The 19,546-nt window shown below is 41.8% G+C and overlaps 1 protein-coding gene across 1 annotated transcript in view; it reads left to right on the top strand.

The window, feature by feature from the left end:
- LOC106591909 (uncharacterized) overlaps positions 1 to 17,803 on the top strand; it is a 36,973-nt gene extending 19,170 nt beyond the window's left edge. Inside the window, exons 1-2 of the mRNA XM_045690552.2 lie at positions 11,561 to 12,161; positions 16,508 to 17,803. Of these exons, the coding sequence (XP_045546508.2) occupies positions 11,786 to 12,161; positions 16,508 to 17,682 (1,551 nt within the window). The 5' untranslated portion in view covers positions 11,561 to 11,785 and the 3' untranslated portion in view covers positions 17,683 to 17,803. Of the gene's footprint in view, positions 12,162 to 16,507 lie in introns of the transcript that reaches the window.
- Positions 17,804 to 19,546: the final 1,743 nt, after the last annotated feature.

The following is a 19,546-nucleotide window of genomic DNA, read 5'->3' as shown; positions in this document are numbered from 1 at the left end:
ATGTAAACTTCTGACCCTCTGGGAATGTGATGAAATAAATAAAAGCTGAAATAAATAATTCTCTCTACTATTTATTCTGACATTTCACATTCTTAAAATAAAGTGGTGATCCTAACTGACCTAAAACAGGGAATTTTTACTAGGATTAAATGTCAGGAATTGTTCAAAACTGAGATTAAATGTATTTGGCTAACGTGTATGTAAACTTCTGACTTCAACTGTGTTATATATATTATATATATATTTATACTTAACAAAAATATAAAACAAAATGCAACAATTGCAAAGATTTTACTGAGTTACAATTCATATAAGGAAAAAAGTCAATGTAAATAAATTCAATAGTCCCTAATATATGGATTAACCATGACTGGGAATACAGCTATGCATCTGTTGGTCAACGATACCATGAAAAGGGAGGGGCACGATCAGAAAACCAATCTGTATCTGATGTGACCACCATTTGCCTAGAGTTGATCAGGCCGTTGATTGTGGTTTGTGGAATGTTGTCCCACTCCTCTTCAATGGCTGTGCAGAATTGCTGCATATTAGCGGAAACTGGAACACGCTGTCGTACTTGTCAATGCAGAGCATCCCAAATATGCTCATTGGGTGACATGTCTGGTGAGTATGCGGGCCATGGAAGAACTGAGACATTTTCAGCTTCCAGGAATTGTGTACAGATCATTGCAACATGGGACCGTGCATTATCATACTGAAACATGAGGTGATGGCGGCAGATGAATGGCACGACAGTGGGCCTCAGGATCTCGTCACGGTATCTCTGTGCAATCAAATTGCCAACGATAAAATCCAATTGTGTTCATTGTCCGTAGTTCATGCCTGCCTATACCTTAACCCCACCACCATGGGGCACTCTGTTCACAACGTTGACATCAGCAAACCGCTTGCCCACAGAACTCCATACATGTGAGGCCAGTTGGACGTACTGCCAAATTCCCTAAAACAACGTAGGAGGTGGTTTATGGTAGAGAAATTAACATTTAATTCTCTGGCAACAATTCTCTGGTGGACATTCCTGTAGTCAGCATGCCAATTGCACGCTCCCTCAACTTGAGACATCTGTATCATTGTGTGACAAAACATCACATTTTAGAGTGGCCTTTTATTGTCCCCAGCACAAGGTGCACCTGTGTAATGATCATGCTGTTTAATCAGCATCTTGACATGCCACATCTGTCAGGTGGATGGATTATCTTGGCAAAAGAGAAATGCTCACTAACAGGGACGTAAACAACTTGGTGCACAACATTTGAGCAAAATCTTATTTTTGTGCATTTGGAACATTTCTGGGATCTTTTATTTCAGCTCATGAAACATGGGACCAACACTTTACATCATGCGTTTTTATATTTTTGTTGAGTGTATATATACAGTGCATTTGGAAAGTATTCAGACCCCTAGATTTTTTCCAGATTTTGTTACATTACAGCCTTATTCTAAAATTGAAAAATAAATAATATGCATGATCAATCTACACACAATACTCCATGATGACAAAGCAAAGAAATTTTTAAAATTTATATATATATAAAAAAACACCTTAAATGTCACATTTACATGCATTACTAGTCAAAAGTTTGGACACACCTACTCATTCAAGGATTTTTCTTTGTTTTTACTATTTTCTACATTGTAGAATAATAGTGAGGACATCAGAACATCAGAATTATGAAATGAAACATATGGAATCATGTAGTAACCAAAAAAGTGTTAAACAAATCAAAATATGTTTTAGATTCTTCAAAGTAGCCACCCTTTGCTTTGATGACAGCTTTGCACACTCTTGGCATTCTCTCAACCAGCTTCACCTGGAATGCTTTTCCAACAGTCTTGAAAGAGTTCCCATATATGCTGAGAACTTGTTGGCTGCTTTTCCTTCACTCTGCGGTCCGACTCATCCCAAACCATCTCAATTTGGTTGAGGTCGGGAGATTGTGGAGGCCAGGTCATCTGATGCAGCACTCTCCTTGGTAAAATGGCCCTTACACAGCCTGGAGATGTGTTGGGTCATTGTTCTGTTGAAAAACAAATTATTGTCCCACTAAGTGCAAACCAGATGGGATGGCGTATCGCTGCAGAATGCTGTGGTAGTTTTGCTGGTTAAGTGTGCCATGAAATCTAAATAAATCACAGACAGTGTCACCAGCAAAGCACAATCACACCTCCATGTGTCACAGTGGGAACTACACATGCAGAGATCATCTGTTCACCTACTATGCATCTCACAAAGACACAGCGGTTGGAACCAAAAATCTCAAATTTGGACTCATCAGACAAAAGGACAGATTTCCACCAGTCTAATGTACATTGCTTGTGTTTCTTGGCCCAAGCAAGTCTGGTCTTATTGGTGTCCTTTAGTAGTGGTTTCTTTGCAGCAATTTGACCACGAAGGCCTGATTCATGCAGTCTCCTCTGAACAGTTTTTTTTTTTTTTTTTTTTTTTTTTTTTTTACATTTTAGTAATTTAGCAGACGCTCTTATCCAGAGCGACTTACAGTAGTGAATGCATACATTTCATACAATTTCATACATTTTTTTTTCTGTGCTGGCCCCCCGTGGGAATCGAACCCACAACCCTGGCGTTGCAAACACCATGCTCTACCAACTGAGCTACAGGGAAGGCTGAACAGTTGATGTTGAGATGTCTGTTACTTGAACTCTGAAACATGTATTTGGGCTGCAATTTCTGAGGCTGGTAACTCTAATGAACTTATCCTCTGCAGCAGAGGTAACTCTGGGTTTTCCTTTCCTGTGGCGGTCCTCATGACAGCCAGTTTCATCATAGCGCTTGATGGTTTTTGCGACTGCACTTGAAGAAACGTTCGAAGTTGACATTTTCCTGATTGACTGACCTTCATGTTTTAAAATAATGATGGACAGTTGTTTCTCTTTGCTTATTTGAGCTGTTCTTGCCATAATATGAACTTGGTCTTTCACCAAATAGGGCTGTCTTCTGTATACCACCCATACCTTGTCACAACACAACTGATTGGCTCCAACGCATTAAGAAGGAAAGAATTTCCACAAATTAACATTTAACAAGGCACACCTGTTAATTGAAATGCATTCCAGGTGACTACCTCATGAAGCTGGTTGAGAGAATGCCAAGCATGTGCAAAGCTGTCATCAAGGCAAATGGTGGCTACTTTGAAGAATCTCAAATATAAATATATTTTGATTTGTTTAACACTTTTTGGTTACTACATGATTCCATATGTGTAATTTCATAGTTTTGACTGGTATTGTAAGTATTCAGCCCCTTTACTCAGTACTTTGTTGAAGCACCTTTGGCAGCAATTACAGCCTTGAGTCTTCTTGGGTATGACGTTACAAGCTTGGTACACCTGTATTTGGGGATTTTCTCCAATTCCTCTATGCAGATCCTCTCAAGCTCCGTCAGGTTGGATGGGGAGCATTGCTGCACACCTATTTTCAGGTCTCTCCAGAGATGTTAGATTGGGTTCAAGTCCGGGCTCTGGTTGGGCCACTCAAGGACATTCAGAGACTTGTCCCGATGCCACTCCTGCGTTGTCTTGGCTGTGTGCTTAGGTTCATTGTCCTGTTGGATGGTGAACCTTTGTCCCAGTCTGAGGTCCTGAGCACTCTGGAGCAGGTTTTCATCAAGGATCTCTCTGTACTTTGCTCAGTTCATCTTTGTCTCAATTTTGACTTGTCTCCCAGTCCCTGCCGCTGAAAAACATCCCCACAGCATGATGCTGCCACCACCATGCTTCACCGTAGGGATGGTGCCAGGTTTCCTCCAGACGTGACACTTGGCATTCAGGCCAAAGAGTTCAATCTTGGTTTCATCATACCAGAGAATCTTGTTTCTCATGGTCTGAGAGTTTTAGGTGTGTTTTGGCAAACTCCAAGCTGGCTGTCATGTGCTTTCATGTCATGTTTACTGAGGAGTGGCTTCCGTCTGGCCACTCTACCATAATGGCCTGATTGGTGAAGTGCTGCAGAGATGGTAGTCCTTCTGGAAGGTTCTCCGCAGAGGACCAATAACCATTCTGTTCTTGTTCACCTCCCTGACCAAGGCCATTCTCCACCAATTGCTCAGTTTGGACAGGTGGCCAGCTCTAAATCAAATCAAATGTTTTATTGGTCACTAACACATGGTTAGCAGATGTTATTGGTCACATACACATGGTTAGCAGATGTTATTGGTGACATACACATGGGTAACAGATGTTATTGGTCACATACACATGGTTAGCAGATGTTATTGGTGACATACACATGGGTAACAGATGTTATTGGTCACATACACATGGTTAGCAGATGTTATTGGTGACATACACATGGTTAGCAGATGTTATTGGTGACATACACATGGTTAGCAGATGTTATTGGTGACATACACATGGTTAGCAGATGTTATTGGTGACATACACATGGTTAGCAGATGTTATTGGTGACATACACATGGTTAGCAGATGTTAATGGTGACATACACATGGTTAGCAGATGTTATTGGTGACATACACATGGTTAGCAGATGTTATTGCGAGTGTCGTGAAATGCTTGTGTTCAAGTTCAGAAGTAATCAAACAATTAATCGAACAATTCCACAACTTCCGAATACACACAAATCTAAGTAAAGGGATGGGATAAGAATATATACATATAAAATATATGGATTAGCTATGACCTAGCGGCATAGGCAAGATGCAATAGATGGTATGAAATGAGTAATGCGAGATATGTAAACATTATTAAAGTGACCCATGATTTCAAGTCTGTATGTAGGCAGCATCTGTTAGTGATGGCTGTTTAACAGTCTGATGGCCTTGAGATAGAAGCTGTTTTTCAGTCTCTCGGTCTCAGCTTTGATGCACCTGTACTGACTTCGCCTTCTGGATGGTAGCGGAGTGAACAGGCTGTGGCTCGTGTGGTTGTCCTTGATTATCTTTTTTTGGCCTTCTTGTGACATCGGGTGCTGTAGGTGTCCTGGAGGGCAGGTAGTTTACCTAATTTTTTGAATCACCATCATCAGTGACCTTGCTGCCTTGGTAGAGGAATTCTTTAACTTCCTCCACCACTTTTCCCTTTATGTTCATGTGAGTCATTTAGCAGACACTCCTATCCAGAGAGACTTACAGCATGAGTAATTTAGCAGACACTCTTATCCAGAGAGACTTACAGCCTGAGTCATTTAGCAGACACTCTTCTCCAGAGTGACTTACAGTAGTGAGTGCATACACACTGCTCAAAAAAATAAAGGGAACACTTAAACAACACAATGTAACTCCAAGTCAATCACACTTCTGTGAAATCAAACTGTCCACTTAGGAAGCAACACTGATTGACAATACATTTCACATGCTGTTGTGCAAATGGAATAGACAACAGGTGGAAATTATAGGCAATTAGCAAGACACCCCCAATAAAGGAGTGGTTCTGCAGGTGATAACCACAGACCACTTCTCAGCTCCTATGCTTCCTGGCTGATGTTTTGGTCACTTTTGAATGCTGGCGGTGCTTTCACTCTAGTGGTAGCATGAGACGGAGTCTACAACCCACACAAGTGGCTCAGGTAGTGCAGCTCATCCAGGATGAAACATCAATGCGAGCTGTGGCAAGAAGGTTTGCTGTGTCTGTCAGCGTAGTGTCCAGAGCATGGAGGCGCTACCAGGAGACAGGCCAGTACATCAGGAGATGTGGAGGAGGCCGTAGGAGGGCAACAACCCAGCAGCAGGACCGCTACCTCTGCCTTTGTGCAAGGAGGAGCACTGCCAGAGCCCTGCAAAATGACCTCCAGCAGGCCACAAATGTGCATGTGTCTGCTCAAACGGTCAGAAACAGACTCCATGAGGGTGGTATGAGGGCCCGACGTCCACAGGTGGGGGTTGTGCTTACAGCCCAACACCGTGCAGAACGTTTGGCATTTGCCAGAGAACACCAAGATTGGCAAATTTGCCACTGGCGCCATGTGCTCTTCACAGATGAAAGCAGGTTCACACTGAGCACGTGACAGAGTCTGGAGACGCCGTGGAGAACGTTCTGCTGCCTGCAACATCCTCCAGCATGACCGGTTTGGCGGTGGGTCAGTCATGGTGTGGGGTGGCATTTCTTTGGGGGGCCGCACAGCCCTCCATGTGCTCGCCAGAGGTAGCCTGACTGCCATTAGGTACCGAGATGAGATCCTCAGACCCCTTGTGAGACCATATGCTGGTGAGGTTGGCCCTGGGTTCCTCCTAATGCAAGACAATGCTAGACCTCATGTGGCTGGAGTGTGTCAGCAGTTCCTGCAAGAGGAAGGCATTGATGCTATGGACTGGCCCGCCCGTTCCCCAGACCTGAATCCAATTGAGCACATCTGGGACATCATGTCTCGCTCCATTCACCAACGCCACGCACAGACTGTCAGGAGTTGGCGGATGCTTTAGTCCAGGTCTGGGAGGAGATCCCTCAGGAGACCATCCGCCACCTCATCAGGAGCATGCCCAGGCGTTGTAGGGAGGTCATACAGGCACGTGGAGGCCACACACACTACTGAGCCTCATTTTGACTTGTTTTAAGGACATTACATCAAAGTTGGATCAGCCTGTAGTGTGGTTTTCCACTTTAATTTTGAGTGTGACTCCAAATCCAGACCTCCATGGGTTGATAAATTGGATTTCCATGGATTATTTTTGTGTGATTTTGTTGTCAGCACATTCAACTATGTAAAGAAAAAAGTATTTCATAAGATTATTTCATTCATTCAGATCTAGGATGTGTTATTTTAGTGTTCCCTTTATTTTTTGAGCAGTGTATTTTCGTACTGGTCCCCCTGTGGGAATCGAACCCTCAACACTGGCGTTGCATGCGTGGTACTACTACCAACTGAGCCACACTGGACCGTGTTAACGCGCGTGTCTGTTTTATGTTTTTTTCTTCATGAGCTTGGTTTTCTTTAATTGATTTTCAAACCAATTTGGAGGGATGTGTTTGAGCTTGTCAACTTTTGTCTTGCTGGAGAGCAGGGTCATCTGCACAATCCAGGTCTTCCAGGGTTGAGGTGATCTGGTCCATCTGATGCCCCCTCTTCCCATTTTTCAGGGTCTGTGTCATAAACCAGTCATTGGGTTGGAGGGGGGATGCAGCCTTGCTTAACACCAGTGTTGACTCTGAAACGGTTGGTTACATGCCCATTACAGACAACTTGACAGCAGAAATCGGTGTAGAAAGTCTTAATGATGTTGACTATTTTGGGAGGGAATCCATAGTGGCAAAGTGTTTTCTATAGGGCTATTCAGGGGGCTTTTGTCTTTCAGATTTTATACACCTGATGCGTTTCTTGACATCTTTCCATTGTTCTATTGTCTTCCATGCCCAGAACTGTCTTGCCAGCCTCTTCCATTGGCTGGTTCAAAGAGTAGGTGGTCCTCTCCACTTCCTTGTGGAGGACGGTTAAATCTATTGTTTAGAGATGATGTTAGAACTGACGCTCGGCCTCTGGGTGTTTCAACTTGGCAGAGTCTAAACCGCTTGTTCCTTTTTTCTCCCCCAGTTGAACTTCAGAGACGTCTTCCTGATCAGCAGACTGTGGTCACTGCTTACATCTGCCTCTCTTTTGCTCCTATCTTTAAGGGAGGGTTTTTTAAGGGAGTGTGTTTTTGTTCATGCCACATGAAAACGAATTATATATACAGTGGGGAAAACAAGTATTTGATACACTGCCGATTTTGCAGGTTTTCCTACATACAAAGCATGTAGAGGTCTGTAATTTTTATCATACGTACACTTCAACTGTGAGAGACGGAATCTAAAACAAAAATCCAGAAAATCACATTGTAGGATTTTTAAGTAATTAATTTGCATTTTATTGCATGACATAAGTATTTGATCACCTACCAACCAGTAAGAATTCCGGCTCTCACAGACCTGTTCGTTTTTCTTTAAGAAGCCCTCCTGTTCTCCACTCATTACCTGTATTAATTGCACCTGTTTGAACTCGTTACCTGTATAAAAGACACCTGTCCACACACTCAATGAAACAGACTCCAAGAAAACCATTAGTAACACACTACGCCATCATAGATTAAAATCCTGCAGCGCACGCAAGGTCCCCCTGCTCAAGCCAGCGCATGTCCAGGCCCGTCTGAAGTTTGCCAATGACCATCTGGATGATCCAGAGGAGGAATGGGAAAAGGTCATGTGGTCTGATGAGACAAAAATAGAGCTTTTTGGTCTAAACTCCACTCGCCGTGTTTGGAGGAAGAAGAAGGATGAGTACAACACCAAGAACACCATCCCAACCATGAAGCATGGAGGTGGAAACATCATTCTTTGGGGATGCTTTTCTGCAAAGGGGACAGGATGACTGCACAGTATTGAGGGGAGGATGGATGGGGCCATGTATCGTGAGATCTTGGCCAACAACCTCCTTCCCTCAGTAAGAGCATTGAAGATGGGTCGTGGCTGGGTCTTCCAACATGACAACGACCCGAAACACACAGCCAGGGCAACTAAGGAGTGGCTCCGTAAGAAGCATCTCAAGGTCCTGGAGTGGCCTAGCATGTCTCCAGACCTGAACCCAATTGAAAATCTTTGGAGGGAGCTGAAAGTCTGTATTGCCCAGCGACAGCTCCGAAACCTGAAGGATCTGGAGAAGGTCTGTATGGAGGAGTGGGCCAAAATCCCTGCTGCTGTGTGTGCAAACCTGGTCAAGAACTACAGGAAACGTATGATCTCTGTAATTGCAAACAAAGGTTTCTGTACCAAATATTAAGTTCTGCTTTTCTGATGTATCAAATACTTATGTCATGCAATAAAATGCGAATTAATTACTTAAAAATCATACAATGTGATTTTCTGGATTTTTGTTTTAGATTCTGTGTCTCACAGTTGAAGTGTACCTATGATAAAAAATTACAGACCTCTACATGTTTTGTAAGTAGGAAAACCTGCAAAATCGGCAGTGTATCAAATACTTGTTCTCCCAACTGTATATGAAATATAATTCTGTATCTGACATCTAATTCTATATCTGACATCTAATTATATCTCTGACATCTAATTCCATATATGAAATCTAGACCTAATTTTGTTTCATGTTGAGACATGATCATATCTAAAATAAGATTTGGATAATGAATGTGTATTTTGTTTTGATTATGAACTTTGAGTGATTGGAGATAAACCCTTAGATGCTCATTGTATGATTTGGATATAAACCCTTAATGTTCATCATTTGGATATTTAAAAATGAAAACTAACAAATAGATTAATATAATTTAAATGTTATTTATTCTAACCTTGAAACCGCTTTAATTTAGTTGTGTTTCATTGAGTTAATTTGTGTAACTTGTCATCAAGCTCAAGGTGTATGAAAATGTGATGACGTTGTTGATCTAAAAAAAACACTCACTACCTCATGAATGTTCCCATCAGTATTACTAAAACACTCACTACCTCATGAATGTTCCCATCAGTATTATTAAACACTCACTACCTCATGAATGATCCCATCAGTATTATTAAAACACTCACTACCTCATGAATGTTCCCATCAGTATTATTAAAACATTCACTACCTCATGAATGTTCCCATCAGTATTATTAAAACATTCACTACCTCATGAATGTTCCCATCAGTATTATTAAAACATTCACTACCTCATGAATGTTCCCATCAGTATTATTAAAACATTCACTACCTTATGAATGTTCCCATCAGTATTATTAAAACACTCACTACCTCATGAATGTTCCCATCAGTATTATTAAAACATTCACTACCTCATGAATGTTCCCATCAGTATTATTAAAACACTCACTACCTCATGAATGTTCCCATCAGTATTATTAAAACACTCACTACCTCATGAATGTTCCCATCAGTATTATTAAAACATTCACTACCTCATGAATGTTCCCATCAGTATTATTAAAACACTCACTACCTCCTGAATGTTCCCATCAGTATTATTAAAACATTCACTACCTCATGAATGTTCCCATCAGTATTATTAAAACACTCACTACCTCATGAATGTTCCCATCAGTATTATTAAAACACTCACTACCTCATGGATGTTCCCATCAGTATTATTCCATGTCAGATCAAATAATGTGCTGATTGTAAAAAGGATTAGATTGTCTGAGTAGAATTAAAATATGAAATGCCCCTAATAAGACGTTCATTATAAAATGTATAGAAATAGAAGTACACCATGTAGGCACATTAGGGGTTAGGTGCTTATTGTGATGTCTGTTTGACTGACTGACTGTTTTTCATTGTCATTCATTAATAAAATATGCACTGACTAACAAATGGTTCTCTTTGTACGTTTCCAAATAATAACAAGTATTTGATGAAATAAGTGAAAAATGTACTTTTTGTCTGAAAATATAATACAAAATGTTACCAACTACGTTACCCACTCTAGACAGCAGATGGCGATGTGCGTCTTTCAGTCGATGCCGTCAGCGTGACTAATAATCTAGTGGACATGACGCGTCAACCAACAACAACCAGGGTTGCCATGTTCGGCGTTTTCTAGATAAATTGTGCTACTTTGAAAAGGATGTGGTGGGTGAAAATGTATTGGTCGCGGATTGCAGGTTCTGGGCCACTTCTAATTTGCACAGCGGCCGCCATGGCATTTTTCTTAAAGATATATACTTTATATACTTCACTGTGATCTGCTGCTGCTGACTCAGGCAGTCTGTTGCTGAGTGGATGAGTGTTGGGAGGGGGCGGGCAAGAAGGGGTGGGTGGGGGGGGGGGGTGAGACAGAGCTTTTTATTTGACCCTTTATGTAACTAGGCAAGTCAGTTAAGCACAAATTCGTATTTACAATGACGGCCTACTTATAACCCCACCGCAAATTCTCCCCTAACCCGGACGACGCTGGGTAAATTGTGTGCCGCCCTATGTGACTCCCGATCACGGCCATTTATGATACAGCCCATAATCGAACCTGGGGCTGTAGTGACGCCTCTAGCACTGCATCGCTGTAGTCTTAACGGTTTGTAGTCTTAACATCTGGGACATAATAACGTCACAATTGCCAGTAAATTGCCTAATATTCGTTTTTTATTTTTTTTATTCATCCAAGTGTTTCTTGCATAGAGGTTGAGATCCTCTGTCCAACTTTCATCCCTCAAACTCTCCTGTTGGATTTATATATAGTTATACGCATGCCATACGGGATTTATTTACAATCATAGCAGACAAACGAGTTAAATCGAAATCCATTGATGGAAAATAATATGGCAAATTTAATTAGGGCGAATTATAATTTCTCTTGCGACATTATTAAATTATTTTTAGTCACCTTTAGCTCGCAAGAATTATTGTTTCAATGGAAAACCGAATGTTGCTTCTTACATCGTTACAAGTTAAGTTGATATTCCTACGTAAATCGCTCGATAACGTCATAGAAAAGGAGTTTGACTAAATGTTGCAACTCCGATGTTGCTGCGAAATGTTTTTCTTTTTTTAGAGAGGCGGGATCGTTTTCAGGCCTTCTGGGCGGGTTTTGAGTGGTCATTGTTATAGATAGAAATTGATCTAGATCTGGCAACCACAACAGCAGCTAGTCAGCCACCATTGTTCAGCAACCTCGGTAGCTTGCTAACAAACAGCAGAAACATGGAGCCCTTTAGACACTATCGGTGATTATTTGAGTATTAGCCATTTTGTTTTCAACACACTTTCGTCGTATCTACCAGTTACCCCATTTAATAGCATATTTACGTTGTTGTTGTCAGTCAACTAGATGGATGGTTAAATTACCACTACGTTAGCGAGATAACATCCCCGACCATGAGTTCCCTAAGCTACTCCCTCCCTGCTAAAGAAGAAGAGGAGGTCAGATGGACGGAGAAAGAAGCTCCCGTGAAAGAGGAGAAGGAAGAAGAGAATGTCACAGTAAAACAAGAAGTAGAGGGTGAGGCTGTTACAGTGAAAGAAGAAGAGAAAGACGTTACAGTGACAGAAGAGGAAGAAGCTTTCGGAGTGAAAGACGAGAAGGATGTTACCGTGAAAGAAGAGGAGGAAGAGAAACGAGACGATGCGGTTTTTGGAGTGAAAGAGGAGGCGGCGATGACAGTGAAGGTAGAGGAAGACGTTTTTAGAGTGAAAGAGGAGGGGATGACTGTCTCGTTGGAGGAAGAGGAGACTGGAGATCTTATTAAAACCAGTGAGTACTGTCTCAAAAACGGGTAAAAACGTTGAATATGTGTGTTTTTTAAGGGGAATTGTACTGAAATTGTTTAGTTGCATATGTTGTTCTGTACTGTAGGGATTGTTAAAGTTACAAATAGTGGGGACCACCAAAAAACCGTAACGGATTAAATGCATTCTACTATTCTTTCTTTTATAAAGGTAGATAGCTGATTTTATATTCCTGCACTCTGTATGATTTTAATAGGTTCTCCATCGGTGGATGGAATGAAAAATGTAATATAGAGTCCTAGACAGAGTCTTGTCCATCAGTCAGTGTGGATGGAGTGGAACATTAAATATAGAGTCCTGGACAGAGTCTTGTCCATCAGTCGCTGTGGATGGAGTGGAACATTAAATATAGAGTCCTGCACAGAGTCTTGTCCATCAGTCGCTGTAGATGGAGATGGAACATTAAATATAGAGTCCTGGAAGGAGTCTGCTACATCAGTAGATGGAGATGGAACATTAAATATAGAGTCCTGGACAGAGTCTGCTACATCAGTAGATGGAGATGGAGATGGAACATTGAATATAGAGTCCTGGACAGAGTCTGCTACATCAGTAGATGTGGATGGAACATTAAATATAGAGTCCTGGACAGAGTCTGCTACAGCAGTAGATGGAGATGGAACATTAAATATAGAGTCCTGGACAGAGTCTGCTACATCAGTAGATGGAGATGGAACATTAAATATAGAGTCCTGGACAGAGTCTGCTACATCAGTAGATGTAGATGGAACATTAAATATAGAGTCCTGGACAGAGTCTGCTACATCAGTAGATGTAGATGGAACATTAAACATCTAGTCATTATACTGTCAGACCCCATGACCTCTGAACCCTAAATGATACAGACATCATCTAGTCGTTATACTGTCAGACCCCATGACCCCTACATGATACAGACAACATCTAGTCATTAACCTCGGCAAGACGGAGCTGCTCTTCCTCCCGGGGAAGGACTGCCCGTTCCATGATCTCGCCATCACGGTCGACAACTCCCTTGTGTCCTCCTCCCAGAGTGCTAAGAGCCTCGGCGTGACCCTGGACAACACCCTGTCGTTCTCCACTAACATCAAGGCGGTGACCCGATCCTGTAGGTTCATGCTCTACAACATTCGCAGAGTACGACCCTGCCTCACACAGGAAGCGGCGCAGGTCCTAATCCAGGCACTTGTCATCTCCCGCCTGGATTACTGCAACTCGCTGTTGGCTGGGCTCCCTGCCTGTGCCACTAAACCCCTACAACTCATCCAGAACGCCGCAGCCCGTCTGGTGTTCAACCTTCCCAAGTTCTCTCACGTCACCCCGCTCCTCCGCTCTCTCCACTGGCTTCCAGTTGAAGCTCGCATCCGCTACAAGACCATGGTGATTGCCTACGGAGCTGTGAGGGGAACGGCACCTCCATACCTTCAGGCTCTGATCAGGCCCTACACCCAAACAAGGGCACTGCGTTCATCCACCTCTGGCCTGCTCACCTCCCTACCTCTGAGGAAGCACAGTTCCCGCTCAGCCCAGTCAAAACTGTTCGCTGCTCTGGCACCCCAATGGTGGAACAAGCTCCCTCACGACGCCAGGACAGCGGAGTCAATCACCACCTTCCGGAGACACCTGAAACCCCACCTCTTTAAGGAATACCTGGGATAGGATAAAGTAATCCTTCTAACCCCCCCCCCCCCTTAAAAGATTTAGATGCACTATTGTAAAGTGGTTGTTCCACTGGATATCATAAGGTGAATGCACCAATTTGTAAGTCGCTCTGGATAAGAGCGTCTGCTAAATGTCTTAAATGTAAATGTAAATACTGTCAGACCCCATGACCCCTACATGATACAGACAACATCTAGTCATTATACTGTCAGACCTCATGACCTCTGAACCCTACATGATACAGATAACATCTAGTCATTATACTGTCAGACCCCATGACCTCTGACCCCTACATGATACAGACAACATCTAGTCATTATACTGTCAGACCCCATGACCCCTACATGATACAGACAACATCTGGTCATTATACTGTCAGACCCCATGACCTCTGACCCCTACATGATACAGACAACATCTTGTCATTATACTGTCAGACCCCATGACCTCTGAACCCTACATGATACAGACAACATCTAGTCATTATAGTGTCAGACCCCATGACCTCTGAACCCTACATGATACAGACATCATCTAGTCATTATACTGTCAGACCCCATGACCTCTGACCCCTACATGATACAGACAACATCTAGTCATTATACTGTCAGACCCCATGACCTCTGACCCCTACATGATACAGACATCATCTAGTCATTATACTGTCAGACCCCATGACCCCTACATGATACAGACAACATCTAGGTGTCGTTATACTCCCTATAGTGTGCTCTAACATATGGAGTATGTCTTGATTCCGAAATACAAATTGTCATGTTAATTTATTCAGCATTCAAATATTCATCTCAAAAGTCCTCTTTTTTTTATTTGGTTCATTTGAAGGCATATTGTTTGTCACAGTGTATTCCACAAGTAGGCCTACTTCACATGCCGGGAGTGGGCTCTCTTGTTAATTTTGAAGCTGTGCTTCATTTTATGAGCTTCACCAACACAGTGAATGTGAAAATGCATTTAAAAAAAGGGACCTCTCTCTGTTGGTGATTTGCTGAATGTGCAATCGTCAAGGAGGGATGTGATTGGTTAATGACCTACAATGTACATTTCCATGTATAAAATGGGTGATATCTTCAGAGAGTGCCCACTCTGGAAATGTGACCTGCTTGAAAAATATTTAGTTTAAAAAAACCAAATCTAAGAAGAAGTTAAATCAAAAAGGGTAATTTTCAGATCTTTTTAATGTTGAATAAATGAATGAATGTTCATATTTGAAAGCTCACTATAAGGCAACTAGATTCAGCCGCAGGACAATTTTCTTTTTTCTTTTTTTTTTCTTGAGGGGAAGGTCAGGGTGCCGGAACTTAATTACAAAGAATTTGTTGACTGCAAGAAGCCCAAACAAATCTAATGTTTGACTAGAACATAATCATTTCAAACCTTGCTTACATCACGTCGTGTCTCTCTATTATGCGTGTGAATACTTAGGAACAGATTTCTTAAATTACAATCACTTGGAGCTGATTTTTCTGGTGTTTTTTTTTTGTCTTATGTCCAACAATATAATTTTTTTATCTATATTTATTATTTATTTATTTTCTCTGAAAACTTGGTTGGGACAAATAAAAACACCCGTGGGCCAAATTTGGTCCACGGACCGACAGTTGGGGAACCCTGCTATAACTAGCGTAAGACACCGAGATGTTGTCCGTATCATGAACGGTTCACAGATCATAGGGTCTTAAAGGAAGCATGTATAGGTCTCCCAATTAAGTTTCTATGTGAGAATTGCCAGAACAATCTGAGATGCCCAACATATATTTTGGGGTTTGTCCTGGCGCGGAATTGTCCTCTCACAAAGATTGCTTAACATCTTCCGCTTCGTATGAACAATATTTGAGGCAGTGGACTGATGAAATGATAGGGTTGCTTTGTCTTACCTTGCTTCAAGGGGCTGGGTTACCAGAGCTACATCCAGGAAGAGAAGCGCTTCAAGGGAGGGGCCGTAGAGCTAGCCGGCAAATAAGCAGGGGGAGACGGGAGGTACACCGGGCCACTGGAGAGTCAGAGGGTAATCCGATGGGTATTCCAGAGAGAGAGCTATGGCGAGGGAAATCCCAAATAAATACATTCCCAAGGCAATAATCCAGAGCTGGGTCTGGGAACCAGGAGGCTAGCAATCAGAGGAAGAATCTAAACAGGTAGAAGTGATCAAAGCAGCACAGTCCAGACTCAGACGTTGGCAAACAGCCAATTAGCAAGCTTGCTAGCACTATTAAACCAAGGTTGTAAAAGTCACAAAACTCCCTTAGGCTTAAAAGTTGACAAAAACAAACAGAAGAAGACGAATCAAAGCTAACGGGTAAAAACAGGTACCAGGCATACGCGGCAGTCAAACACGACGCCAGCAGATGTTCTCGCCCAGATATGACTTCACTGACACGATGACATCGTATTTAATGACCTTTTGACCCAGACTTCTGACACACAAATTGTAATGTCTCAGCAATGGTATAAAGACATGAAACAAAGTGCACTGTGCTTCTGAGAGTATGTTGTATCAGCTTGAAAAGCAATGTTTATTTTACCCGCATAACACCCTACCATGACTACTGCCATCCTACCACTACCAGGACTGTTTCACAACCATAAATACTTTAAGCACACATTTCTTCAGTAAATCTAATTTTTGAGTAATATGTTTGTCTTTGGCAGGAGAGAGAACAGACTTTCATTCTGACAGTGGGAAGAGTCCTTCAGAGGAACCAGAGACGTCCAACCCAGCAAGACGACACTGCTGCTCCCAGTGTGGAAAGAGTTTAACTCAGTTAGGGAACTTGAAAATACATGAACGAATACACACCGGAGAAAAGCCTTACCAATGCTCCCATTGCGGGAAGAGTTTTACCCAGTCAGGGTACTTGAGAACTCATACGAGAATACACACAAGAGAGAAACCCTACCAATGCTCCCAATGTGGAAAGAGTTTTACCCAGTCAGGGCACTTGAAAGAACATAAGAGAACACACACAGGGGAGAAGCCTTACCAATGCTCCCAATGTGGGAAGCGTTTTACCCTGTCAGGACACCTAAAAGTGCATGAAAGAACACACACAGGTGAGAAGCATTTAGCAAGACCACACCACTGTTCCCACTGTGGAAAACATTTTACTCAGTTAGGGAACTTAAAAATACATGAACGAATACACACAGGAGAAAAGCCTTACCAATGCTCCCATTGTGGGAAGAGTTTTACCCAGTCAGGGTACTTGAGAACCCATACGAGAATACACACAAGAGAGAAACCCTACAAATGCTCCCAGTGTGGAAAGAGTTTTACCCAGTCAGGACACTTGAAAGAACATAAGAGAACGCACACAGGGGAGAATCCTTACCAATGTTCCCAGTGTGGGAAGCGTTTTACCCTGTCAAGTCACCTAAAAGTGCATGAAAGAACACACACAGGGGAGAAGCCTTACAAATGCGCCCAGTGTGGAAAGAGCTTTACCACATTAGTTCAATTGAAAGAACACAAAAATAAACACACAGGGGAGAAGCCTTTCCACTGCTCCCAGTGTAGAACAAGTTTTACACAATCAGGAGGCCTAAAAATACATATGAGAATGCACACAAAAGAGAAACCCTACCAATGCTCCCAGTGTGGAAAGCGTTTTGCCCGGTCAGGGCACATGAAAGAACATAAGAGAACACACACCGGGGAGAAGCCTTACCAATGCTCCCAGTGTGGGAAGAGTTTTACCCTGTCAGGGCACTTAAAAGTGCATGAAAGAACACACACAGGGGAGAAGCCCTACCAATGCTCTCTGTGTGGAAAATGTTTTACCACATCACAGAATCTTAAAGTACATGAGAGAATACACACAAGATAGAATCCTTACCACTACTTCCAGTCTGGACATTGATATTTTACATCACATGAAGAGGGAGTGGTTACAAAATTGATTGGACAACACCTAGTAAGCAATACTATACACATTAAAAAGCGAAATAATGTAGATATGTTATTATAAAATTCAACTCAAAGCTAGAAGCATCAGAGCTCCTAGAAAGGTAGTTCTACCCTTAAGTATGACTGGGCAAAGCCATATTAAAGGTTAGAACTAATATGGCTTTGCCCAGTCATATTTAAGGTTAGAACTACCTTTCTAGGAGTTCTGATGCTTCTAGCTTTGAGTTGAATTTTTTAATAACATATCTACAGTATTTCCCTCTTCAAATTAGAGCTGATTGGAAAAAGCTGTTCAAAAGAGAACAATGTATTAACATTTCTTTGTACTCCCTAAAAGGCCATGCAGCCGAAATGCATCTGATCTTAAAACTTTGTTTCTATTGAACATGCCATACAAATAAAGTCATTTTAATTAATTAGATGAAGAGTGCCTTGGTCCTCTCTTTCATGACCAATTTACCCCTTTCACCAAAGAGTACCTTCTGTCTACCAAAATCTACTATTGTCTACCAAAATCTACTATTGTCTACCTTACGAGTGCTTCCCTTCCTCCTCTTTTTTTCTACAAGGAAATGAATCATTTGAAATTAATTCCTTAGGCCCTAATCTATGGATTTCACATGACTGAGAATACAGATATGCATCTGTTGGTCACAACTGCCTTAAAAAAAGGGTAGGGTGTGGATCAGAAAACCAGTCAGTATCTGGTGTGACCACCATTTGCCTCATGGAGTGCGACACATTCCTTCGCATGGAGTGCTGGATATTGGCGGGAACTGGAACACACTCTCGTACAAGTCGATCCAGAGCATTCCAAACATGCTCAATGGGTGACATGACTGGTGAGTATGCAGGCCATGGAAGAACTGGGACATTTTCGGCTTCCAGGAATTGTGTACAGATCTTTGCAGCAAGGGGCTGTGCATTATCATGCTGAAGCATGAGGTTGTGGCTGAAACATGAGGTGATGGCTGAAAGGAGCCTCTTGCCCACACAATTTGCTTAATAGAAGGAAGTTGAAATGATTTACACTTTTACTTTTGATTAATTAAGCATATTTACAACCAAATACTTTTAGACTTTTACTCAAGTAGTATTTTACTGGGTGACTTCCACTTTTACTTGAGTCATTTTCTATTAAGGTATCTTTACCTTTACTCAAGTATGACTATTTAGTACTTTTTCCACCACTGGTTTCTAACATGTATTGACTCAGGGTGGGGAATACTTATCTAATCAAGGTATATTAATGTTACATTTTTCATTAATCTTAAAAAAAAAAAAAAAATCCACTGACTTTACAGAGTATTTTATCTAGATAGTTGACAAAAAAATGACAATTCAATCCATTTTAATCCCACATTGTAACACAATAATATGTGAAGAAATCCAAGGCGGGTGTAGACATTCTATAGGCAATGTTCTAAAGACTCCAGCCAACCAAAAGCCATAGACTGTTCTCTCTGCTTCTGCGCAGCAAGCGGTACAGGAGCATCAAGTCTGACACCAACAGGCTCCTGAACCAACACAATCTCACAATCAATTCATGCAAATATGTACAAAAAAAGAATTTCCGTAGATTTTGTGCGTTTTTTGTGTGGCTTAATTCGTGTGAAAATACACACATTTTTTTGCAACTCAATTCGTAGGAAAATACATAGGTTTTTGTGAGACTTCATTTATAGGAAAATACATGGAGGGGTGGGGCAAACTTCGGAACAAACATTTTAAAGTTATTGGAGCAATGCATTTTGGGTAATGGGGTTCTACACTGCCTTTTTTTG

This window comes from Salmo salar, chromosome 12 (genome assembly GCF_965601325.2).
Source record: "Salmo salar chromosome 12, fSalSal1, whole genome shotgun sequence".
Lineage (NCBI taxonomy): Eukaryota > Metazoa > Chordata > Actinopteri > Salmoniformes > Salmonidae > Salmo > Salmo salar.
This window is presented reverse-complemented; position numbering and strand designations above follow the sequence as displayed.